We start from the raw sequence: 27,422 nt of genomic DNA, 5'->3' as shown, positions 1-27,422 counted from the left end.
TCCTTAGACTTTTCCCTAGTAAGTTAAATCACAAACAGGGAATTTGCAGATGGTTGTTTTTGATTCATGCTTTCATTACTAGTCTCCTCTTAAATCTTATCAGTACCAATTTCAAACATTACAATCATAAACACTAATCACAATGTTATTGTGAGAATTTTATACTAGTTGCATTTTCAATCTAGACATCTGTCAGTCATTTAACCTTTTAAAACATATATTCAAAAGGCAATTGCAAGCAAAATAATCACATTTTATTGAAATCTCCGAAGTTACAGTACTTTAAGACAACTTTTTTTCATATTCCTTTACAAAAAAAGGGACCTGACTCAAGTTCAATGACATTTTATAACAAAATCATTTTTGAAACTCTTAAACCAATAGCTTGTTCATTTAGGACATCAACATGTTTTTTCCTATTACCAAGAAAATTCCAATGCAATTTCTTTGTTATTTTTTCAAGACATCTTTCTACATCCAATATAAATGATAAATCAATGTTTATACTGTGTGTGAGAATGTACATATGTGCAAATAACTGGCAAATTATAATAGGAAACTACAAGGATCACAGTGATTTATTTCACTTATCGTGGGGCAATAAATACCATTCCGTCCCATAATTAGGGATATTTTCTTATCTTGTAGGTCAAAACCAATCAGACTCAACATGACACGTGACCTAATGAGTGCAAATACCACATAAATACTAACCATCACAGTCAACCATTTAGTGTTACCAAGTACTTTTCTATAACTGGGCTACTACTTTCTCAAGTTTTCTTATGAAAGCTAGTTGAGCCAAAATCATCAAAATAACTCAATTTTTTCATCCAGGTTTAGTGGCACATACCTGTAATTCCAGCTAGTAGGGAGTATGAGACAAGGAGGATCATGACTTTGAGTCCAGCCCAGGCACAAATTAGAGAGACTCTATGTCAAAAACAAAAAACAGGCCAAGTGCAGTGGCTCCCAAATAAAATTCCAGCTACTTAAAAGGATCATGGTTTGAGACTGGACCAGTCAATAACATGAGACCCACCTCAACAAAAGGCATAGTGGTACACACATCTGTAATCCCAGCTGTCAGAGGTATAGGTAGATGAAATCTTGGTCTGAAGCCAGTCCCGTGAGGAGAAGGGCATGAGGCTCGAGATGTAGGGCACTGACCTAACACATTCAAGGACCTAGGTTTGATCCCTAGCACCATTCAAAAATAAAAGAACTTTTAAAAAATTAATTAAAAATGCTTAAAGCATGTAATAAAAATGCAACATTCTGTGGAAATGGTATGCTGTACATGTAACTATTGAATTGAAACCCTTTTCTATAACTATTTGAAGGTAATTTAAAAATGACTTTTTAAAAAGCCAGGAGCTAGTGGCTCACACCTGTAATTCTAGCTACTCAGGAGGCTGAGATCTGAGGATTGTAGTTTAAAACCAGCCAAAGAAGAGAGCCCATGAGACTCATATTCAATAAACCACCAGAAAGCTGGAAGCAGAGTTTTGGTTCAAGTGGTAAAGTACTAGCCTTGTGCATAAAAGCTCACAGACAGAGCTTAGGCCATAAGTTCAAATCCCAGGACCAGCACAAAATTTTGTTTAAAAAGCCATCATTCTGAATTATCAATGCTGTTATTTTAACCAAATTATTTTATTCCCTAACATTGGTATGAAATAATTTGATTACTTTCCTAACTCTATTCTGTTCCCTTTTAAGTGAGGAGAGAGAAGGCCAAGACCCAGGTGTCAGGGTGTTTGCTTCCATGCATACTCCTCAGGTGCTGTACTGACACTGATAGCAGAGAAACAACAGCTAAGGAAAGCAAGGTCTATGCTTCCCCATAGCTAGGAACAGCACTGATACAGAAATTTCATAGTTGACAGTACTTTGAAAAGCAAATATTATGAAAATTCTAAGCAAGCACACACCTGTCAGAAAATTTACAACACAAATGCTATCACAAACTGCTTACAACAGTGCTCTGTCCAAGACAGCATAAGAACTGGTTTTAACAAACTCATTGCAAAGAACTAAAACACAATGTGGCATTTGCTAGCATGGCATTTGTTTTCTTTTATAAGACCCAGTAAACTGCTCTCTGATGGAGAAAAATCCCTCATTTCTTTGTGAAGAAACCTGGCCACATGGGGAAAAGATCTGGTGTTTGACAAGTGGACAGTGACACTGGGCTTCACACTGGGCACAGGCACCTTGGTGAGCACAGCCCTCCTCACTCCAACCACCTGTGTGAGCACAGCCCTCCTCACTCTAAGCAGCCAAGCACGTGGTTCTCAGCACTGAGACAAGATCACCACCATGGCAGCAAAGGTTACTGCAGTCACAACTTTCTGGATCAAAACAGAGAAGACAGAAAACCTGGTGGACACAATCACTCATTCTCCAGACCCAAAAGAAAAAGCAACACCTGCACGAGTAAAAATACCTTCTGCAAACATTTTAGAAAATGGTATGATTCATTAAAACTAAACATCAGAGGAAAATAGCTGATAAATGTCATTTGTCCTAAAGTAAGAGTATAGTTAGACTTTGCATCTAAATACTGTTTCTTGTGAATAATTAAAAGTATTTTCTTCCTTTCTGCATATCTACCTTTTCTTGTACTGCAGCATGGAATCACACAGTGAGTCTAAAACTAAATTCTGACACAGCACCAGGGATCACTTAGTGAGCTAAAGCTAGATGCTGATGCAGTACTTTACTGCCTACAAAAGCCTGGCTGATGACAACACTTAAAACTTGTGTGTGCTAAATTCAGATTGTACTTATTGCTTAGAACAACTATTGAAGATACCACTGCACTTGCTTAATTCCATAAGGAAATAACGGGTCAAAGTACAAAGATAATTTTAACACACAGACATGTGAAAGCAGCTGACAAAAAATTCACTCTATTAAATAATTTTTAATTAATTTCATATTATAAAATTTTAAAACTTTTAGTTTATTCTTAGATCTAGACTATACTGTTAAGTTTAAAGATTAGCTTTTCCACATCTTTTAGTGTAACTACAGCTGCAATGTAACAGATTTGATATAAAATATGGCAGTTAATACCTAATGTTGATGTTTTAAAAAATGTTTTGATTCTTATGAATCTGTACCAAAATAAAGCTTCTGATATATCTTCAGGCTCATACCTGATGATGAGTTAATAATGTAAGCAAAAAAAAAGTTGAATAAGTTAACATTTACATACAAAAATAGAGGATATATACAGTGAACTTAATGGTATTTTCATGGTATTACACATTAGAGTATTACCAGGATGAATAAAAAGTTCAAATTCTAAACTGTCAATTAAAAAATCTGTAGACAATCCTATTCTAATGTTTCATACTTAGTAATTTTCATTTTCTCCATCCAATGAGATTTCTGTGCTGGTTAATAAATGCACTTGAAAGCCAAGGATGAATGTAGGATGGATGTAAGATGCTGGAGTGTCTCAGTTTTGATTAGAGAACGTTTTGCTGTTTCTATTTTTCTTCAGCATTCATTTCACAGTGCTCGTACCCTGCACATGCAAATCAATGAGACTCTGATAAGGAAAGTCCCAAGGCAGGAAGGAGTGCACAAATCCTCAGTTTTGTCACAGCATCTACTTTCTGCCATTATGGAAGATGGTCCCTACAACCCCCAAAAAGGGAAAGAGCATAGGGCAGCTGAGGTGGTGTGGTGGCTGGGCTGAATGCCAGCAGCTGTCCCGTGGAAAATATGGGGTCCACCACTACTCTCCTTTCTTTACATTGTGAGGTTGTAATGTGTAATTAAATAGATTCCATATTAAAATTAAGCTAAGCATAATTTGTTCTTATTATTGGATACAATATGGAAAATGAAAAAATTGTAGCTCCAGAGTTTGAAAATAGGGTTCCTTGATATTGGGGTGAACGGTCCTAATCCAGCTGCTTGACCTTTCTGGGACTCCATTTCCTCCAGTGATAAATAAGGGATGTGTATTGGAGAAACTTTAAAAGTCCTCTCAAGCATTACTGAAACACCAAGCTAGGATCTTGCTCAGTGCTTCATGATTAGAATCCAAACTGCATACTGCTTCAGTATAGCAGAAAAATAATTCTGGTTGTGGGCTTTCTGATAGGGATAACATGGTTTGTTGCTGCAGGCCCAGTCCCACGCACTGTCATCATAGAGATGCATAACCCATTACCTCACACAACAAGTTCACTCTGCTGTTCACTGGATGGTCTGGACAAACATGTGCTATACATACACACGCATATGTATATACACCTAAGCCCGTATTTAATCCCCTATTGTTAAACTCCTGCAGCTTTTCAACTGGGTCGTAAAAGAAAATTATGGGGAAGAAAGCCAAATCTTTCAGTGTTTCTTGTGGAATTAAGAATATTTTTATTCTTTGAATTTGTAGACTTTATAATTTTTTTAGTTGCAAAGCTAATTTTAAGAATGCATAGCTATTGTATAAACCACAACTCTGTCACCATTTGCTACTTTTATGAAATAGGTGTTTGGTACTATTTAGAAATGCACGGCAATGCATTTTACTGGTTCTTCCATTTTCAGAGTGGAGGTAAGAGTAGAAGACTCGTTTCTTTGACTATACTACTTAAAACCTGGTGTAAAGCAAATTGAACTCAAATTAAGAGAGGGACTTTGTGAATTTCCAGCTATAATTGTGGGAGTAGGATAAATAATTTCCTCAACAGTTACATATGTACCTAATAAGAAGCCTACCACTCCAGTGAACGCTATGGACAAATTTTTTAGGACCATCCATATATTGTAATGCTCCTTTGAAAATGTGAGGATTTCAACGAGAGGCGGCAGGATGAGGGCCAGCGTGCTGCTGCTCACAGCCCCCACAAAGGAGATCACAATGTCCAAGCGAGGAATGAGAATGGCCCCTGCACCTAGAAAACAAAGAGGCAGGCATACTGAGTTTAAATGTCTGGCACTCACATGAAAATTAAATGTAATCTTTTCAAGAAGTAATTAATGGAAGCAGATAATAACCCTTGCTCCTAGGAAAATCTGACAGGTTTTGCTCTGAGCTAAACAAAGACAACAAAGAAACTTAAACAGGAATTTCACCTGTGAACGAAGTTTCTCAAGTGAATTGCCTGTCCTTTATTTACACTAAGTTTGAATGATTTATTTCCAAAGCATTTGCATTACTCTGCCTGCTATATAGATCATCTCACAAGACACAAACAAGGCTGTTCAATATCAATACTAGGACAGAAGGCATGAATATTCACAGTAGAATCCCAATCAATCCATATTAAAAAGGGCACTGGTACATCAGGCCTCCTAACTACTTAAGAAGCTGAGATCTGGGGTTCATGGTTAGAAACCAGCCCATGCAGGCTGTTGAGTCTCACTGATGAGTCAGTGAGACTCATCTCCAATTAACCATCACAAAGCCAAAAGTAAAACTGTGGCTCAAGTAGTAGAATGGAAAAAGCTAAGGGAGAGCTAAGGCCTTTAGTTCAAGCTCCAGTTCTGGCACACACTGGCACACACACACACGGAAACTGAAAATCAAAGCTAAGGGAGAGCTAAGGCCTTTAGTTCAAGCTCTAGTTCTGGCACACACACACACACACACACACACACACACACACACGCACACGCACACACGCACGCACGCACGCACGCACGCACGCACGCACACACACATGCACACAGAAACTGAAAATCATTATTAAGCAAAAATCCACTGTAATTAATGGGCAGAAAAAGTCATTGAGGAATGCAAAAATGAGTGGTAAAAAATTAGTTTAGCTGGGCATAGTAGCTCATGACTATAGGTATCCCAGTACCAGGGAGACTAAAGTAGGAGAACTGCAACATCAGAAACAACCTGAGACCCTGTCTCAAAAAAACAAAAAACAAGCCAGGTGCCAGTGGCTCATACCGATAATCCTAGCTACTCAGGAGGCTAAGAGCTAAGGTCACAGTTCAAAGCCAGCCCGGACAAGAAAGTCTGTGAGATTCTTTATCTCCAATAAACCACTAGAAAACCAGAAGTGGTGTTGTGGCTCAAGTGATAAGAGTGCTAGCCTTGAGCTGAAGACCTCAGGGACAGCTCCCAGACCCAGAGTTAAAGCCCCATGACTAAAAAAAAAAAAACAAAAAAAAAAACAAACAAAAAAACAAAAGCTGGGTGTGACATTCAGTGAAAGTGTACCTGCCCAGCATGTTCAAGGCCTGGCTCCACCCCAGCATCCACAAGAGGTAAGATTACATCTTCAGTCTATACACATTTCCCCAAAAGATACTTTTAACTATGAAAGATAAAAATCACCCACCCACAGACCCATTGCAACAATGAGATGTACAAGTCCTTACTTCGAAAACGAACTTTACAACTTTGGTGGGGGGGGGGGGAGGATTGGGTTGCATCAACAAGACATGGTGGTGTATATTATCAGTCCTGTGGAATTCTTGTTAAAAATTCCTAACTTTAATTAAACCAGACATGCTGTGCACACACACCACTTGGAATAGTGAGATTCTATCTTTGAAAAAAAATAGCTTTAATGATGAGAAAATCTCAGACAAATTCAAACTGAAGGAAATTCTACCAAAACTACTGGCATTTCAAAAGTATCAAGGCCAAGAAAGAAAAGGAGCATCAAGATTAGAAGGCATGAGAACTAAATTCAAGTGCAACCTAGATTCCTTCCTAGATCAGAAAGGAATAGCAATGATAAAACTGAAAAGTTAGCATATGATCTAGAGATTACTTAGGGGCACCGTAATATGTCAACTTCTGCTTTTGTAACTGGTCATGATTATACAACCAGAATAATCAGTAACCCCTCTATACAATACCTTTAATGTATATGCCCCTATGCCATTATTGTGAGCAAGATTTCCTGCAAAGCATTATGTTTTGGTCTGTTGCTTTCATGCCCTTATCTTGATACTACCAAAAGTCTGTTCACAGAAGTATAAAAACAAGACTCATAGTCTTCTCCAATTTGTCCTTTAAATTACTGATGGAATGGCTTGTTATTCATGGGTTGGAGCTGCCACTAAAAACAACAGCCAGGAAATGATAGGCAGAAGATGGTGAAGCAGCTACAGGGAAAACACCCCAGTTGTCTCTGACTAAATATAGATGTAGGGTCTGAGCACACACTTCACCTCCAGAGGGCCACACCCATCAGACTAGAAACAAACAAGATACACACTCTAGCAAAGGATTTATACCACAGGCATGCAACGACTGAAGTCAGCAAAGACATGCTGCAGCAAGGTAACCCCACCTACACAGCTGTGCAGTGTGCTGAGTCCGGTCCAGCACAGATAGCAATGCTCCTGGAGAGCTACAGCTGGGACAAAAAAGCAAGAAAAGGCTCACAAGATCGCCAAATGCAGATGTAGGGACATCTTACAAGGATGCTGATGGCCACCTCAACACAAACTCAGGGAACCCTAAGAACTCCATAGGGAACCCCTCCCTGGAGGGACTAGCTTCTGTGGTGACTCAGAGTAACTGGACTAGTTCCCCTGCCCAAAGAGGGCCCTGTTTGGAGAGGGCAAAGAAGTAAGCTCTTCCCCTCCACACCTTCTCCAGCTACCTGGGAAAAAGCCACGTTCCCTGTCTCCAGGGAATGGTAAATCCCAGAAATCCTAAAACCCAAAAACTCCAGCCTGTGGACAGCAGCGCCCCTAGCAGCTGCACTTACCTAGGAAGATACCTGGGAAAGCAACACCAGGTGCTGGACCCGCCCCCATACCAGGAAAGACTCCTAAAAATGGTTAGTCCCCCAACTCTGCCTGTGTCACAGGGAAAATCTGCACAGTTGCAACAGCAGTCAGAGTCCACTTGCTCTAGTGAGGACTTCACTGGGGCTTAGAAAGGAGGCTGCTGATCACTGAGAGAAACATAACAACCCCAATCCTATAGAAACTGCATCAAGGGGCCGCTCATATCTCTGACATACTGAGTAAAAAGCACCTTTTTGTTTTTCTTTCTTCTCTCCTTCATTTTTTACAACTCAGTTGAATGTTCTGAGATTATTTATCTGATGGTTTGAGATATAGACTGATAGACAGTTTATCTGATGGTTTGAGATATAGACTGATAGATCGATATAGATATGTATGTGTGTGTTGTTTGTTATATACACACACAATATCCTATTCTCCATATTGCCTTTCTCTGTTCAAAAGTAGAGGTATAATTAGGAGAGTGTCAGCAATAGACTTAGGCTTTTTAGAGTAGACAACATTAGGGCACAGGGTGTCTGACCCAATTTCTCTCTACTTCCTTCTTCGGTGTAGAATGCAAGGTTTTTCTCCCTTGCACTACTCACTCCCTGTCCTCTCTTCCTTCTTTTCTCTTTTAATTCTTCCATAAACTTATACCTCTCTCACTCATACACAAGTCTGGAAAATGACCCCTTTACACCTCCACCTTACCTTTACAACCTCAATACTTCCAACTGATAGGCAAATTTTAACAGTAGAGCTCCAACCACAACTGAATTCTATATCTTCACTCAACAGTCTATCCCTACAAGAAGCCGTGGGCCCAGATAACTAAATCTCAACAAAGGATCAGAACATGAGCTGCCTAGTCAACCAAGAACAGAGCGAACCCTTTTTTAGGAAGATCACAGATTCCCAAAAGATAAAACCAAAAAGGTCTTCAAAATGGTAGAACACATCACAGAAATACTAGGAATATCCAAATCCAATGAAATAAAGGTTTCACAGAAAACAACCAGACAACAAAGCAGACATACAGGGACCTAAGGAGACACTTTACAAGATACACTACAAACACTTCTGATAAATTTAACTAATGAAAAGTTTGAATTACAAAAAGAACAAATTAAACTTACATGTATACACAGATACCTCACAGAAAGCCTAGTGAAAGACAAAGGCTAGAAATGGAACAAAGCAAAAGGAAATGGCTGTACAAATGTAGAGTGCAAACCTGGACTAGAGAGAAATGGACAGTTTATAGCAGACGAATAAAGGAGAGGCAGTGTTATGCAGTGGAGGCCTGTGAGGAATCATGGACTCAGAGTTGTGTGTATATAGTGTAAAAATATTCATATATAGCAAAAAAAAGACAAAAAGCAGCCAATGTGCTCCAATACAAACTGTGTAGCCTCGCCAACATGTAATTCAGCCTTAGTTTTTGGTCTACTGGTTTCTTGTTACTTTTCAGTTTTCCTTCCCCTGTGTGACTAAGTTCCCCCTAAGTTCCACTGAATTTCTCACAGGAGCTGAAGTTATTATTTTGTATTCAAACTGTCATGAAAGCTAAAGCTATAACGAACTGTTTTGAAATTATAAATCTAACTTTGTACCTAGGACTGAAGCCAAATAACCCTTTAAAAATAACTGATTCTGAAGAAACTGATATTCAAAAGGAGAAATGTTTATAAAGTAGTTGTCCGTTTAAAATATGCTTGTTACAACATTTTAACATTTTTCTCTAGGGAATTTAAAGCCTAACTCTCAAACACAATTATGACCTTTCACATTTCATCAAACACAGTCATTTTATGAGGCCAGATAAGCATACCCAGAACTTTGCCAACCAAAACCATTTTCCTTTTGCAATATCCAGTTTTCCTCATTGATATTTTTTAATAATCTGAGCTATCACTAATGAATCAAGGAAACTACTATTGTTGAATCCATGTAAGATGAATACAATGTAAAATTGGTACTTCTGTACTACATTTTTATATATCTAACACTTTTGTGCATATATTTATGTGTGCCAATACTAAGGCTAGAAATCAGGGCCTGAGCACTATACTTTAGCTTTGCTACTCAAGCCTGGTGCTCTACCACTTGAACCCAGCCCCACTTCCAGCTTTTTGGTGATTCACTGAAGGTAAGTGTCTCAGGAATTTTCTTGCCCAGGCTGGCTTCAAAACATGAACCTTAAATCTCAGCTTCCTGATTATAGGCACTAGCCACCAGTACCAAGCTCTACCAAATACTTTTATACCATGTATTAGTTTAATTTCAGTGAAATAGGGCCATCTTTAAAAATAGAAGCAAAGGATACTGCTATTCCCCAAATGGCCTGAGGAGTTTGACTTGACAGTGTTACTAGTAGAAAAAGAAGAGTATATATATTTTAGGCTGATCCAGAATATAAATAGCTCACATGTACAAAAAAAGGAAGTCAAAGCTGGCAGTTTAAGAAAAGTTTAATCACTATAAATATTCACTACACCATTATTATAAAAAGGATATCATGTCATCTACAGAGATCTGGGTGCATAAAAGAGTTTTTAAAATGTTCAAAGAATGAAATTTCATGTTAAGAAATGCAATAGGAAATTTAGTATGATATAAATATATAGTGATACTTACAAGTAATACTAACCAAGAAGGATCTTATCCCAAATTCACAGATTTTCTTCCACTTAGTGTGAAATGTGGATGTGACTCCAGGGATAATAATCTCTGCTGGAACATAGAACTGAATTGAATACGTCACAAAAATGCCAAAGGAATATAGAATTTTCACTGACTGATACAACCTGTTGGAAAAAATCAGAAATTAGTCTTTCTTAGTCTACATTTCGTAGTCTACATTTCCTTTTGTTTATTTTTATAAATAAGAAATCGATAACATAAACTTAGGATAGACTATACTGGGGGGGGGCTCAGTGGTAGAGCGCTTGCCTTGCAATGCATGAGGCCCTGGGTTCGATTCCACAGCACCACATAAGGAAAAAAAAAAAAAGAATATACTGGGTTAAAAAACATAAATGAAAACACTAACTGACCCTCCACTAATGAAATCTGTAGATGATATATAGACAGCTCACAAGCCTGGCACACAAATGTTTGTAACATATCGTTGGAAAGGTTTTAATTAAGGCTAAGCCAGTGTTGTAAGATGATGACTGCTCCACAAAGAACTAATGTTGCTTCAACTTTCTTTTTAAGGATGTAGCATATCTGTATGTCTTTGAAATCCTGAATCAAAATCTCAGTGATCTGTGTGTAGAAAAAAAAAAACATATTGATTCTGAATTTTATTTCTCCTTGCTTGAAAACCTTGTCGGGCGTGTCCTTAAGCTGCAGAAGTATCATGCCATCTGATAAGGCTTCATCTTACAAAGTTCTCTAACTTACATATACTACCCTATACCAGTTGGAAATAGAAGGGTTGGGTTACTATCTCATCGAAGGAAACTTAGCACTTTGTAGCTCAGTGTTTCAAAACAAATGAAACTAAAAAGGAAGGTCTTTGTTCCTACCAAGGGATATGCCAATACCAGGGGCCCTTAAATACAGATACAAATACCATTAGCTATTTCCTGTCCTCTTCAGAATTTGTTAGACCATCACTACTCAATAGTTGTCCTGATCTTCCACACCTTTAATCTTCCTTTGAAACTAAAAGGTACCTTCATCTTCTCTTCTGAATTCTATAAGTTACCATTAGAAGAGTTGAAGCAAAACGAAAACATTCTATGATGTGGTATTCACTCCCCCCAAGCACAAATTCAAGGCAATACTTAACAGCTCTGCTGCCAGCTTCCACAACTGCACATGCCCTTCCCCATCCTCTCTATGTCTCTTTTTTTATTATTATTTTTTTTGGGGGGGATCCAGTCGTGGGGCCTGAACTCTGGGCCTGGGTGCTGTCCCTCAGCTCTTCAGCTCAAGGCTAGCAACTCTATCACTTGAGCCACAGCGCCACTTCCGGCTTTTTTTTTTCTGCTTATGTGGTGCTGAGGAATCGACCAGGGCCTCAAGCATGCAAGGCGAGCACTCTACCACTTCCCAGCCCTCTTTCAAATCAATCCCATACACTTTTCCCACCTAGAACCTCCATGCTGCTAAGAAATCTAAAAGTTAAAGTAATACTCAGTAATATGTCAGAACTTGATGTTGTGTGAAAACACACTATCTACGTACAACTCAATGGAACAATTCTTCAAATCAACCCTTATGAAAAGGAACATATGTTTCAGCCTGTGTTACTGGGCCCATCACAAATTTATTTGTGCAGGTATCTGAGAGCCAGTATTGAAGCAGGCTGTTTCCTCCTCATGCTTATTCTCCTTGTACTCAGCCTGTGTTTTCTCTGAGTGTGTGTGTGTGTGTATATAATATATATATATATATATATATACATATATATATATATATATATATATATATATATATTATATACACACCCCTCCAGTGTATGGTAGTGTGCTAGGGGTTCTAAAAACTGTAGTCTAAGTGTGGTAGATCTTTGTGAAGTCCAAATTATTCAAAGTTCTTTATTTGGGGTGGAAAATATGTTTATAAAAACAATGCAGCTATTATGAAGTAGAATGCAGAAGATGAATTTGTAAAAACAGAACACAAACTGATGCTATGCTGAAAGCAGGTCATCTGGGGTTCTGCCCCCAAGGGATTGTTCTCTTCCCTCTATAATTGAGTTATTGCTATGGTTTGTGTGACCATCTCCCAGTGGTCAGTGTAAGAGCCTACTGCCCAGCTTGGGGTTTGGGGAATTTGTGTAACCTTTAAGAGGGAAGCTTAGGGGAGATCTTGAGGTTACAGAGAGGAATGAAGGGTGTGTGGAAGTTCTACTTTTAGGGGACACACAGTGTGCTTAAGTGCTTAGTGACTAGTAATTTAACAGTCCTACAGTGCAGGGGAACTCAATCCCCTTCTGATCAGGTTTTCCACTTCCCCATGGAAGTGAGGGTCAAGCTTTTCTCTGTCATGTGCTTCTGCCATGATGAGCTGCCCTAACCACAAGTTCAAGGCAACAGACAACTATTCATGGTCTGAAACCTAAGTGATCCAAGCCACAATCAACTTTTTTTACTTTATAAGTTTATTGACTCAGACACTTGTTACAGTAACAGAAAGCTAACCATTACTTTTTTTGGGAAAACACTACTGTTATAGCATTACTTGACTAGGACCAGAAGTGGTCATGTGAGAACTGCATTAAGCCTCCCAGGCATTAAGCATTGTCCAGGTTATGGAGAGGGGGCAGACCCTCTGCACTTGAACTGCTAATGCTCTAAGCTCAGAATTTCACATTTACTTCATTATCACCTTCAAATTATACTCTTATTTTAAAAGCAAAATTCATTGAGCACTATTACTCATAAATAGTTATTTAAAAAGATGCCTCAGAAGTCAGCTGCTGTAATCCTTAGCAACTCAGAAGGCTAAGATCTAAGGATCACAAATCAAAGCCAGCCTGGGCAGGAAAGTCCATGAAACTCACATCTCCAATCAGCCAGCAAAAAGTCAGAAGTGGAACTGTGGCTCAAGTGGCAGAGCACCAGCCTTGAGCAAAAGCAGCTCAGGGACCATGCCCAAGCCCTGAGGTCAAGCCCCAGGACCAACACACACAAAAAATGATGCTTCTCTAATCTATACTTTTCTTGAAGCAATAACCCTTATAAATGCCAAAAGTATAAATCAACTTGGCATCAAAAGGTCTTACAGCTTCAGAGCTGGTAGACACAACTACTTGCCCAGGATGCCTTTGTGACAATTGTTGTCTTTCAAGCTCAGCTGAAAAGTAACACACCCTTCACTTTCCAAAGCCTCCTGAGTTAAAACACCAGAAGCCTATTCAGAAGAACAATATATATACAATCCCAGGATTACTCTATTCTAAAAGTCACTTTACAGAGACTATCAACTCTATTCCCATATAGTCATCACTATTGTTTTAGGTGCTTAGTTATGACCATATGAATTTAACAGTCCTACAGCTACAGAGGCCAAAAAAAATAATAATAATAAGATTATCAGCCACACAAATCCTATCTCCACAGTGGAAACCAATACAAATTTCTTAAAAGGAACTATTTCTCTTAACTTGTTTTCTTATTTTTCTCAGATTCTTGTTGTTTCTTGGGATACATTTTGCAGGCTTTCACTTCTAGTGAAAATCGCTTAGGAGAGATGATTTCTGATTCCCATCAGGAAGTCAGTCAGAAAGTGTCATTCCTACTGTTGCTGGTTCTCACTGCCCTGTGAGACATTCACAGAATCTATCCACATAGCTGAAGTAGAATGGCATTAATTAAATCAGCAATTTAGCACTTAATCTTTGCATTTATCAAAACTAAGCTACTACATTCCATTTTAAAGGTGAGTATTCACTAGCAATACCTTTTTGAAATTTCCAAAGACTGACGCCTGAAGAAAGAACCTTACATATTGTTTCATTTAGGTTAACATGGCTTCCATATTAAACAAAGTACTAAGACACAACACTACATTATCTATGAGTCCCAACTAGACTACGAAAGGATTAGAGGTACACAGTCTAAAGTTGACCAGAAAACAAAGAGAGCCATAAAATGATGGGATGTCTCATCAGAAACCCAGCATGCTTGCCTTTTTGATAGCAAATACAGGTATTCGTTTTTTTTGAAAAAGATTAATGTGTGTTAGTACTAAAATAATGCGTATTTTGCTTTTAGGGTTGATTGAAATCTGGTACAACTTATTTGTAAGATCCTTTCTTAAAACATATCACAAAGATTCATAAATTCATAGATGGTTTTTCCTTGAGAATTATTAAAAAATCTAGTTACTCCAATAAATCACAGTGAGATTCCACAAGTTTAAATAAAAAAAATTCAAGTATGAAATTCAAATATTGGTAAATTACATTCACAAAATATATGAACTAGAATTTAGAAGCTCATCTCCACGTACCATACATCCTGGGGAAGATTTAAAGTTATGCTGCCCTTGATTTCATCACGAAAACACATATATCCCAAAGTAGCCAGTGTAACATACAAAGCTGTGACAATAGCCATGCCAATATTCAATGCCTGGGGAAAACGTTTAGATTCTTTCATCTGGTTTTCCAGAGGAAGGACCTAAAATAAAACAGGAACAGGATGCAAGTAGTTCAGAATAAGAATGATTCAGTGTCTCTTATATAGACAAATCGGTCTTTTCTTAGTCTAGATGTAAAATCCTTCTTTTAAAACAACACATGTATTAATTAAAATATTGTCTATGTGCTATTTTTCAATAGTACACATTGTTAAATTCTTAAGATCTGAAAATCTGCTCCTAGCAGGCAAACTTGTCAGGTGTTTTTCAGATTTAAATTTTTTTTCATTGTTACACCCTGTTTTTTAAATAACTTTTTTATTTTAGAATAATTTTCTATTTACATAACAGTTGGAAAGGTAACAGAGAGCTCTCATATACCCTGACACAACTTTGCCTGCTTTTAATATTTGTTATCATGTTACATTTGTTACAACTATGAACCAACATTGGTACATGACTAACCAAACTTAAAACTTCATTTGGGGAAGGGATGGTAGGGGAAAAACAAAGGAGGAAGCAACAATGCTTGATAGGAAATGTACTCATTACCTTGCTCAAGTAACAGTAACAGCTCTGTACAGTATATTTACAATAAAAAAAAAGTACAAAAAAACCTTGATTTGGATTGCATTAGTTGTTCCACTAATGTTCCTTTATCTGTTCAGTGTCCCATCCAGAATACCACACTGCACTTGATTCCTCTATTTGGTGGTTCTTTCTCAATCTTCCCTTGTTGCTCATTATCCTAACATTTGTTTGAGCAATATTATTAGTAAGCTGTTTTACATATTGTCCTTCTAACTTTGGTCTATCAAATGCTCTCCTGTGAAGAGACTGGGATGGTAGGTTTGGGGGAAGGGAATACCTCACAGGGATGCCCTTCTTATCCAACATGCGATCTTCATTGTTTACCATTGGCAAGTTCACTCAGCTATGGTAGTTTCAGGGAGAGCTAGGAAATGCATTTGTGTCTATTAACCCACACACGCATCTCCAACTGTTCCCATATCTACCTTGCAGTAACTACTATCTGTCAATATGAATAAGACCAATAAATAACTTTGTGTAAAAAATAAAACTTTTAAAGTAGTAAGCAAAGACTAATTGAAAACAATCAAATTTTTTAAAAAAATTAATCCTCAGTGGGTTTGGACATATAATCTTATATAATAAAAGACACTGTGTAATATAAATATCATTTATTTAATAATGTTTTGAAATATGGTATTATTCTAAAGCATAGGGATACCCTCACGCACAGCCCACTTAAGCCCCTTGCTCAAGAGCAACCAGGTTCCACACAGAATCACTAGTTTCTAGTGAAGAACAGCAGAGTATAGGATGTCAATCTGGAGATTTGAAATTCAGGTGGTATTCCAGAATGGTGCCAATACAGCCAGCAAAAGAGAAGTGAGCACAGCCTCTTGCTGTGCTGCAGCACTGTAGGTGTTGTATATATGTAATCTTCTACGCGGAATAGACTCCAAGAAACATAAATAACTGGCTGACATAGGGAACCAAAAACAGACTAAAAAGAATCTACTCCAATGTTTCACGCTTAAGCAATGAAAAGTAAAGGTGAAAGAACAGGGGAAATGAGAAAATGAAAATGGCTTGGATGAGAACGTATGCGCTGAACTTTGGAGTTGCTGAATTTGAGATGTCAGGGAAACAACACTTAGCTGGAAATACCAAATAATTGATGAGATACTAGAACTTACTAAAGACAGAAACTAAAGTCAGCAGTTTTGTCTATAATAGTAATAACTGGAGCTGAAAATTCTCTAAAGAACTCAGAGAAGAAATCTCCAAGTAAAATAATATAAAAAAATTTCTTTGATCTGTCTGCAGTTCATATGGACAGATGCTGACAGTGTCAAATCATCCAACTCTGGAATAGATTAGACATCAATATTCTTCTACTAATTCTAAGCTCTAAATAAACTGTGCACACCTTGAATGTAAATATTTAAGATCCCAGGAAACTCAGGAGGCTTGTCTCTCTTGGCGTTAGCCTTTTGTTAACTTGTGTTCTTCAAAACAAACATGATATGCATTTATCTAAGGGAAAATCTGTATTTGACTTTTATATAACAGTAACTATTTAAATTCTCTACAAATAATCCAGACTACAATATACTGCATTTGAAATGTAGTTGAATATGTGTGATATAGACAGTACAGAATTGGCTGAGTTGATTTTTCAAAACTGTATAATACTTACATAGGAGTTCATTACAGTATTCAAAATTATGAATAGGTTTGAAAATTGCCATAACAAAATGATTGAAATCACCTAGTCTAACATTCTTATTTACACATGAAGAAAAACAATTAGAGGAGATATCTGAGTAAGCTAACTAGTTTGAGGAAGAACTACCAAGTCCATAGGGAAATCATGTTTAGAAATAAAGCCAACTAAAACAAAATGGAAAGCATGTACTTTATGCCACTTGTCTATACAGTCCTAATGTTGACCTAGGAGTTTAATAAGAAATGCCAATTCTTACCACTCCTATGCCTTCAAAAGCAAATACAGCAGTACCAAAAAACAGTGGGTATTTTTTCCAACCAGCCACTATTGGAAGATTGTGGGGATCTGGCATGTTCTGCAGAAAGGAAGAAAATTTACACTATTACTTATTTTAAACCACTTAAAATGAAAGAGCAAAACCATACTATCCTGAGGATTATGCAAGTGAGTGTGTCTTTGGATAAACATGTCAAGCACCCTGTGCTCGACATGACTGGGCTGCAAGGGTTTCAAGGCCATAGCAGCTGCTGCCCTCTAGCCCCAACACTCCCTCAGAGAAAATGCTGAGTATCTGTTCCCAGCTGCCAGCCCCAGGCTGCATGCCCCAGGTATGGCTCCTGTTACAACAGGAAAGGTACAGGCACGCTTGGGTCTGAGCCAAGAGCCACAATGTCAGTTACTGCCCACCATAGTTGTCTGCATCCTCCTGTCACTGCTCTTCCAGTTCTCAAAGATACCTCTTTCCTAAAGGGCTTTCTCCCTTGGCTCTGCTGCTCAGAAGATCCAAGGGATCTTCTGGATTCAGTGCTTAGTTTTCAACCACATTTATCTACATGTAAATGGACTCTGATTGATTACTTATCCCTGGCCCACAGCCTTAGTTCCAGCTCGCACAATCTGCACATACTCACAAACAGCACATCTTCAAGACTCTGGCTCCCCAAGGCTGCTTCTTTCAGACATCCAGGTCTGGTCCCTAGTGCCCCATGTTCCTGTATTCTCAGCCTAACTAGGTGAATTCAAGGCTAAGGAAAGCTTATGTACAAAGCAGCTCAAGTATAAAAGCACTAAGGCAATATGGGGAATGGAAAGGCCTGGAGTACCTTGTGTGTTATGCATTGTGAAGGTAAAATATGACTAAACCACCCTAGGCTGATGATGAAAGGTCCCTAAAGGTATAGAACACTGGGCATTACTAAACTAAGACTAAAGACAAGCAGGATGCTATTTCTGGGCTCCTCTGCTCTCTCATCCAGGGAGTGGCCTTTCCTGATCCACTAAGTCCTACATATTCAGCTAATGGGTCATGAACCCCAGACTAAGTGAGTCTCTCTTTCCTCTTAGGTACTGTGAGAGAGAATGAGGGAATTCAAAGGGAAAAATAAAATCTGGCCCACCAAGAGTTTGCAATGAATTGTTAATGGAGACTTGACCAACATTACCCTGAAAGCAGTATCTTAAGTTAAGTAGCACTGGATAAGGAATCAAACAAAGGTTCTCAATGTTTTTAGGCTCACTGGCCCCTTTGGAAAATGAAAGTCACACAGAAAAAATGCACAAACACATACAAAAACAATCTTACAAATATGCTTTTAAAAAAACGTTGAAATCTTCGGAATTCCCCAGAGATTATTTTAAGGAAGTTAGATAAAGAAACTCCAGACTGTGGACAATAAAATCAGTTAGGGTGCTGCACACACTGAGATAACGCAGTTACTTGCCTGCAGAGAGGCAGCGGACTAAAGCTGGGGGAGCAAATCAAAGTTTACAAGTAACAGAAAATCACACACGCACACACTCTCTCTCTCTCTCTCTCTCTCTCTCTCTCTCTCTCTCTCTCTCTCTCTCTCTCTCAATACACCTTGTGACTGATCCTTATATCTGGTGGAGTATAAAACCAGACCTGACTACAAAGCCTGTGCTTACTCATACACATTTCTAGTTAATAATAATCCTCAAAAGAAAATCAAGTCACTGCTTAGTCACTGTGGTCCATCAATGCACCAGTTTTTGCACATCAGCACTGTTACCTTCAAAGTAAACTAGCTTTACTCATACATGACATTTAGTTAAAAATATACTTACCCTAACAACATATTGATAGATTATCACAAGACTGACAGCCATAGAAATGTTGGCAAGGAATGAGAGCACAAATAGATTCTTTAGCTCTCGAATGAAGACCAAAAGAATTATAAATGGAAGAAAGCAAAGCATATATATCCTTAGGTCGACAGTTTTTCTCTCACAGGCGCTGGATGAATTGGTACTATTCAAAACAAATGCTTTACTCTCCAGGAATCCTTCATGAACCTATACAAGATTAGAAGGAGATATGAATGGAGGAAATCTATGTACCACACAAAAGAGACAGAGAATCATAATCTACATACTGTATGATAAGTTCCTATGACATGTTTTACAAGAACATAATTAGATTTTTTCAAAATACTCAGGTTTCCTAGAAATATATCAAGTATATAGGATAACCAAGGTAAATAACTGTCTTATACGGTTCACTAGGAAATTATGAGGATTAATTCATTAATTTATTTTGAAGCTTTCTAGCTATTATGCTCCTAATTCCAGCAAAGATACAAAAGACCTACACCAAAGCTGGGAGCTCCCCATTGATCTAGCTTGCCTTCTTCAGTGTAGGACCCAGGTGCTAACTTCCTCTCAGAAGTGTACAGCAGCCAAAGTAAAATGCAAAATCATAGCCAACTTCAAAATTTGTAAAAAACTGTCTATAAATCATCATCACTAGTTACTACTGTCAAACACGTGGAAGTGCATATGTTCCACAGTAATTAACTTCTGCTAGAGCAAAAGCTATAAGATAATTAACTTCTTACCCACTTCTTTAACCCAATTTTCAGATTTCAAAATAAATACTAATATAATTACATAATTTAATCATATGATACCACTTACTAAAATAGAATTTAGATTATAGGAGACTTTAGAGAAAAATCTTAAAACAAAGGCCAGGGAGGGAAAGCATACTACAATTTAAAATGCCAATTTTCCCCAAACACTGTACCCTCCTTTGAACATTATCATGTATCTACATACATTCCTGTCAAAATAAATGCGAATAGTAAGAGCTGATAATTTTTAGTATTTTCTATGTATCAGGTACTCAACTATATGCTTTATATATCTCATTTAATCCTCCAAATGGCTCTGAGAAATAGATTTAGTATTAATTTCAATTTAAACTTCAGAAAGCTGAGGCTTAGAGATGTAAAATGCCCATAATATCAGTGAGTGGTGGTTCTAGGTTCAGAACAGCTACATGATAACCAACACTGCACCCCAGAGAGGTGCTCTGACCAAGCACTCATCTGGCCTCCACTGTGACACTTTCTCATTAAGAGGCCAACAAAGTAAAAGTTCAACAAGACTGAGGTGTTACATTTAATCATCCATTTTAAGCAGTGGTTAAGGTGACTATGAATGTACACTGGGATGGTAGGGATGTAACTCAGATATAGGGACAGTATCTACCACATTATTCAGCTATGGAGTCAATTTGAAACTCTAGCAGACCAAGAAGTTACAACAGGTCTCATTTAGAAAATGCAGCTCAGCACTGTCTTGCAATTGGCCATAAAAATGTTGTACTTTCTTCTTTTGTGTGTGTGCCAGTACCAGAGGTTGAACTTAGGCCCTCATACAACTTGCTCATGGCTAGCATTTGACCACTTGAGCCACACCTCCAGTAAACTGGAGTTAATGCTAGTTAACTGCAAATGGAATCTCGACTTTTTCTGCCCAGAATGGATTAAAATCGTGATCCTCTGAACTCATCCTCCTGAGTAGCTAGTATTACAGGCATCAATCAGTGGCCACCTGAATTATGTTTTATTTTCTACAGTGGAAATGGAAACAAAATTGTCAATTCATATTACTTGGATTTTAACAAAACATACTATTGTGGACTCAATTTTCTCTAGTAACTAAGTTACTTAAGAGCCAAGTATTACTTATCAAAGTAGTACCTCTGGTGAAAGTGAAGTTCTAACAAGTTTTGGCAAAAGAAGGTAGTTAGATAAACAATTTTACAGAGATATTTGAGCTAACACATACTTAGGAATTTTAAACTAATTCTTTCACAGACAGCTAATGCTTTAGCATTCTCTGGTAGGCTAGTAGTAATAAAAATTCTTGATTAAAAAATACAATAAAACAAAAACATAGATACATACCTAGAGCAAGAATCAGGTAAACATTTGAGTCCTTTGGTGCCCTCTAGAGACAGAGATGGCTCTCTAATAGGACTTCCTATGGTCTCACATGTTTACCAAAATGTAAAACACTGGAATAAATATTATAAAATAAAATTACTAAATTCAGTTGTTTCCATTTAGACTTCAAATTTAGTAAAAATGCACTACATATCGACTTTTCAATGTCTTAGTAATTTAATGGTTAAAATTCTAAAAGCAGATTATGTTATTCGGTAAAGCTAAATAAAAGTTGTGCTCCCTTACATTTGAATACTGTGCTGTATTTTACAAAGGCTTTTTCACAAAACTTTTATCTGCTGAGTCTCACAACAAGGTTATGAGAAACAGAGGGAGATTCTGTTATCATTTCTGTTTTACCAACAATGAGACTGCTGGACCCAAAAAAGGGCCTTAACCAAGGGTGTGAGTCAAATCTGAGAGCAGGAATTTTCCTTCTTACTCTTACTATAACATCCCTTTCCCAACCTCCTGGCTCAGATACACTATCTTACATATGTGAAAATTCCCAGAGCATCTTTTAATCTTTTTTTCTTTTATTTTGCCAGTACCAAAGTCTGAATTCAAGGTTTCAAGCTTGCACAATTCTCTTGAACCACTTGAACTAGGCCTCACCACCAGCTTTTTTTCTGATCAAATATTCTGGACACAGAATTTCATGACTGTTTCTGTGAGGGCTGGCTTTAAAACTCAGTCCTCGAGATCTCAGTCTATTGAGTAGCTAATTAGGCATGAGCCACCAGTGCCTATCCAGGGTATCTTAAAATAAGACACAGGAGCTACTCTAGGACCAGGATGGACTGGAATCATCAGGAGCATGTCGCAGCTACCAAGCACTCCTGACAACAACTAAACCCGCAATTCACTAAATTAATGAAATACTGCACCTTCAACTTCATGTAGATTAAGGCACAAACAATCCTATAATTTTAATTCTAGCAGTAGTAATTGGTAAAGTTTACTTAAGCAGTGGATGTTGCTGTGTGCTGCTGTGAAAAGACACCTCTGCTGAAAGCCAAGGTCTCTGGGCCCTGGCTGCCACCGACAGCGACAGCCAAAGACTCCAGCCCCAGCTGCTGCCCTGACCATGACTGCACTGCCTGGATCACGTGCTAACTTCAAGTTCAATGTTTTTGTTTTTGTTTTTCTAAAGTCTCACTGCATGCCTTTTTCCATGATGCTTTGAGGCTTCCAAAAAACAGGCAACCTCCTCACTTTCCAGAGCCAGTTTTACTTTTTTTTTTCTTCTGCAGTACTAGTTTGAACTCAGATCCCTACACTTGCTAGAAAAGTGCTCTACCACTTACATCACTTGTGCTGTTGGTGAAGATGGAATTGTTTTTGTTTGGGTTTTTTTTTTGTTTCTTGGTTTTTGTCTGTGTCCACATTTATGTCTTTTAGGGGTGTAAGGAGGGAAGGAAGGGCACAGAAATGGAGGGACAAAAGGCGAACAAATGTAACACTGGTACTCAGTAGACACTATATTGAAAATGAACTATACAATTTGTCTATACACCTTGTGGGTGAGATGGGGGAAGAAACTGCAAGACACCAAAGGAAGGGGTGACACTGACTTATGAGACAGTAACCCCTCTGTACATCACCTTAATAATAACAGTTAAATTTTTTAAGCACTCTACACCAGCCCTTTTCATTTTAGTTTTTGTAGAGGGTCTCTTTTTGCCAGATTCCACTCAAATCATACTCCTCCTCCATCTGTCTCCTGCATACTTGTGACATCCACCACCATACCAAGCTTGTTCCTTAAAGACAGTCTCATTGTTTTTGCCTGAGCTGGCCTCAAACTTCAATCCTCCTCAACGACATCAGCAAACCAGTTTGGACAGCTCTCCCGCTCCCCCACCAGTAGCCACCACCCAGGGCTTGAACCCCCCTCCATGGCTAACACCCAGGGGAGGGTCTTAGGTCTCATCTAACCCAGGCCAGCCCTCCTACAAACCACCATGCAGGGGAGGGCCTGGGGCCTGATGTGTCTCAGGCCAAACCCACCTTTCTTGGGATACCCTCCAGAAGAGGGTCTGGCCTGTTTCAAACAAACCACTCATGAGCCCAGGCCAGCTAGCCATCCTATGGCTATTGCCCTGGAGGTTTGGCTTGCTTCAAACATACTAGTCATAATCTGATAGAGTGCCTGAGAGGAGGAGAGAAAAAGGAGGGGACAGAGGCAACAGGACTATGCAGTGGGACAGCAGGTATCGGGATCCAGCTGCTCATCCCTCTGAGGGTGCCTCTGCTTGCTCTTTACTGAATGAATCCTTTAAACTGTGCTCATCACTCCTGGTGTTATTTCGATACTACTGCAGAACGAGAACCCACCACACTTATTCTCCTGCTTCACTCCCATCTCTATTTTTCCTGTAGCGTGGATTACCGGGACAGGCTATTACACCTGAGACAGGCTACTACAACTTTTCTTACTCATCTTCTGGTATGTGTACGAATGAGTTAAACTTTTCCATTCGACTTTGGAAGTAAATGATATTTTATATAAGGTCATTCAAAACTTTTCTCCAGTTTTTACACACACACACACACACACACACACACACACACACACACACACACACACACACACACACACACACACACACACACACACACACACACACACACACACACACACACACACACACACACACACACACACACACACACACACACACACACACACACACACACACACACACACACACACACCCTGAAATCAGATATATCCCTTTCAATGATAATTAAAATGGTGGGTGGAAAGCCACTTGTAGTGGAGCACAACTATAAACCAAGCAGGAGAAAGACCATGATTTGGAGGCCAAAGCAAGTCACTATTTAAAAATTAAGTAAGTAAATAAATGCGTAACAGGCAGCAACTATGTTAGAGACCCAGACTTCAGCCTAGTTCCACATGCCTCTGGGACACATGGCTCATGCTTTATAAGGTGCTCACAAAATGAGCGGTGTACTCACACTATAGATTACAAATATTAAATGCTATTCATCACAGCTCGTAAGCATAAAATTATAGGGCATTATTAGTATTATTTGTAGATTCAAAGACAGCCAGTCATAACTGTATTAGAAGATATTAGAAAAAGTAGGCTTCTACCATCTTGCACAATCCTAGAATTTATTATTTCTACTGTACAAATAACTACCAATATGGTATGTCTTGCTGAACACCACTGGCTCACTCCTGGGATCTGGAAGATCAAGGTTCTAGGTCAGCCTAGGCAGAAAATCTCAGAGGATTCCATCTCCAAATAACCAGAAAAATGTTGAACTGGAGAGGTATCTCAAGAAGCATCAGCCCAGCAAGAAAGCTGAGTGTGAGTGTGAGGCCCTGGTACCAGCAAAAAACATAAATTCAAATCAAAAGTAGTATATCTTATCATTTGTAGACCATCAACTGTCACAGAATGGATTAGCATTTCTAGGATTATGCAACTTGTGGAATTAAATACTTGTAAAATCCAAAGCACACCATTTGTAAAAAAGTGATGCTAAGGAGAGCACTGAAACTGATGGTAGAACTGTGACTGCTAACTGCTGCTGTTTCTACAGCTCTCTATTTGCTCTCACCAGTCCTTGACACTTCTGCAGTTACAATATTTCCAACAACGCTTAAATGAAAAGAAACAGACTAGTTGAGATTAGATTTTTTTCTTCCAGAAAGTTTGTTTCGTAAATTGTCCTTTTCCTCAGAGGACTTCAGTCTGAAAATTAACTTATAATGTAACTTTAATACAGTGTGATCGCAGTTATTTTTTTAAAGCCAGAAAATAAAAAGAAATACATACTAGGAAGTCATAAAGGAAAGGATGGCATGGAAAAGCAACTGAGGAAGGTTTCACAGCACACATTTGCAACATTTCCAGACACAAATAAAACTTACAAATGTTGTGATACTATACACTGGAGAAACACCACTATGGATATCAAAGCTATAATTACTATAATTACTAGCTACAGCTGTCGAGGAAAACCCTCTAACTGCTGTAAGCTCCATGAGCTTCCAATATTAAATATATAAGCTTGGCTCAAATATATAGGGATAGTCAAAATCCAGGGTTAGCAAACTAACATGTCAGATCACATCTGGATACTACGTGTTTTTGCTGATGAAAGTTCACTGGAGCCAGGTACTGGTGGCTTATGACTGTAATACTAGCTACTCAAGAGGCTGAAATCCAAGGATCATGGTTTGAAGCCAGTCTAGGGAAGCAAAGTCCATGAGACTCTTATCTCCAATTAACCCAAAAAACCGGAAGTGGCGCTGTAGCTAAAGTAGTATAGCACTAGCCTTGAGCTGAAGAGCTGAGGGACAGCGCCCAGGCCGAGTTCAAACACAACCAACCAAAAATGTTCACTGGAATGCATTATATTTACTTGTTTACATTTCACTGTCTATGGCTGACCATAGAGCGTGCAAAGAGAAAATACTAATAGCATAACTCCTTACAGAAAATTTGCCAATTCTTCATTTTAATAGAATATGAAGCAAACTTTGTATTTAGAAAAGAGACAAATAAATATTGGTGTATGTAAGGTCTGCTCCTGGAAGGTGCACAGACTCCACCCTCCTCGCAGCAAAGTCTCCGCCCAGTACCTGCGTTACTTAGGCAACTGACATACCTGGAAAAGGTCACATCTGGATTCCATGTGGCCACATCTTTCCCTGCCCCTATCCTAGATAAAGCCCAGGGCCAGACACCCTCTTTCCCAGGTCTTTCCCAGCCACACGGAGTGCTAACATGGCCTGGTGCCAGCCAAAACAATGAATAAACCTATCCCTTACCTGAATACCACGTGTGTGGTGTGGGTCTTGCTCAGCTACCTCTCTTTAAAAACCTAACAGTGTATACTTAAAAAGTTCTTCAGAAAGGATATTTGTGTAATCATTTTGCATTAAATATCTACAATTCTACAGATTACAATGTATAATGCTTATTTCAGCAGATATATTTGGATAATTAATGTTACTAACTGGAATGATGATGAAAGAAAATCAGGAGGTAAATAATAATAATACCAATCACAAGAAATGTGTTTGGCACTGTTCAGGTATTTTATTTTGGTGCTTTGTATGTTTGTCCAAATAGACTATCTCTACAACATATCTGGAAATCACTTCACAAACCAAACTTCCCTAACATGGGAAAAATACAAATTTTTAGATACATTACTTTTAAAACAATGGCGGTAATTACTGCAGTTCTGTAATGAATGCTCATATTTTTAACCTTCTCTCTAGGCTGCTTGCTCTTACTTCTGTAGTCTCTATATATTAGCAAACTAAAGACTATGATCCCAAAGTATATATGGATATGCTTTTGATATCTAAGTTTTTGTTTTGTTTTTGTGTTTTAATTTTGGAGACAGTCTTGCTCTGTAGCATAAGATTTGTACACACAATCTTCCTGTCTCAGCCTCTTGAATGCTAGAATTATAAGCATGTACCCCCATACCCAAATCTTAAGATCTAAACTTCTGAAAGAATGGACATACATCATGAATACTATAACACAAATAGTAAAACCAACCATAGTCAGGCCTGGGGGCTGGGCAGGGGGGGACTTGCACCTGTAATCCTAACTACTTGGGAGGCTGAAAAAGAAAAGATTATAATTTGTGGGGGGGAGGGGGGAGGCTGGGAAGGGATGTGAAGGGTAAACAAAGGAGGAGGCTGCAATGCTTGGTAAGAAATGTACGCATTATCCTGCCCATGTAATTGTAACTCCTCTGTACAGTATGTTCACAAATAAAATTAAATTAAATTTTAAAAAAAAAGGCAAAAAAAGAAGATTATAATTTGAAGCCAGGCAATCCATAGCTTGGTTCAATGGCATGCACCTTATCCTAAGTGATGTGGTAGTCTAATATCAGAAGGGCTGGTTCCAGGATGAGCCGAGACAGCAAAGTCCAAGAATCTCAAAGAAAGAAACTGGGTATGGGGATACAATCCTCTCATTGCAGCTAATGGAAGTATAAAAGAGGTGGGTCTTAGTCCATGCATACACTAGAAAGGGAGACTATATCTCAAAAAGAACCAAAGAAAAATGGTCCAGAGGTGTATC

General features: G+C 38.4%; 1 protein-coding gene across 5 annotated transcripts in view; it reads right to left on the bottom strand.

Annotated features, from left to right (window-relative positions):
• Positions 1-232: 232 nt before the first annotated feature.
• Positions 233-27,422, bottom strand: part of Slc36a4 (solute carrier family 36 member 4) — a 46,107-nt gene continuing 18,917 nt past the window's right edge. For 4 of the 5 annotated variants that reach the window (XM_069989534.1, XM_069989535.1, XM_069989536.1 and 1 more), the window contains 5 exons: positions 19,169-19,396; positions 17,340-17,438; positions 14,698-14,867; positions 10,366-10,535; positions 233-4,916 (listed from right to left, as the gene is read on the bottom strand). In XM_069989534.1, coding sequence (XP_069845635.1) covers positions 4,609-4,916; positions 10,366-10,535; positions 14,698-14,867; positions 17,340-17,438; positions 19,169-19,396 — 975 coding nt within the window. In that variant the 3' untranslated portion in view covers positions 233-4,608. The remainder of the gene's footprint in view (positions 4,917-10,365; positions 10,536-14,697; positions 14,868-17,339; positions 17,439-19,168; positions 19,397-27,422) is intronic. The other variant, XM_069989538.1, reaches the window with a different exon arrangement.

Source organism: Dipodomys merriami, unplaced genomic scaffold (genome assembly GCF_024711535.1).
Source record: "Dipodomys merriami isolate MVZ:Mamm:240054 unplaced genomic scaffold, mDipMer1.0.p SCAF_38, whole genome shotgun sequence".
Lineage (NCBI taxonomy): Eukaryota > Metazoa > Chordata > Mammalia > Rodentia > Heteromyidae > Dipodomys > Dipodomys merriami.
Note: the sequence above shows the minus strand (reverse complement) of the source record. Positions and strands in the feature narration are given on the sequence as shown.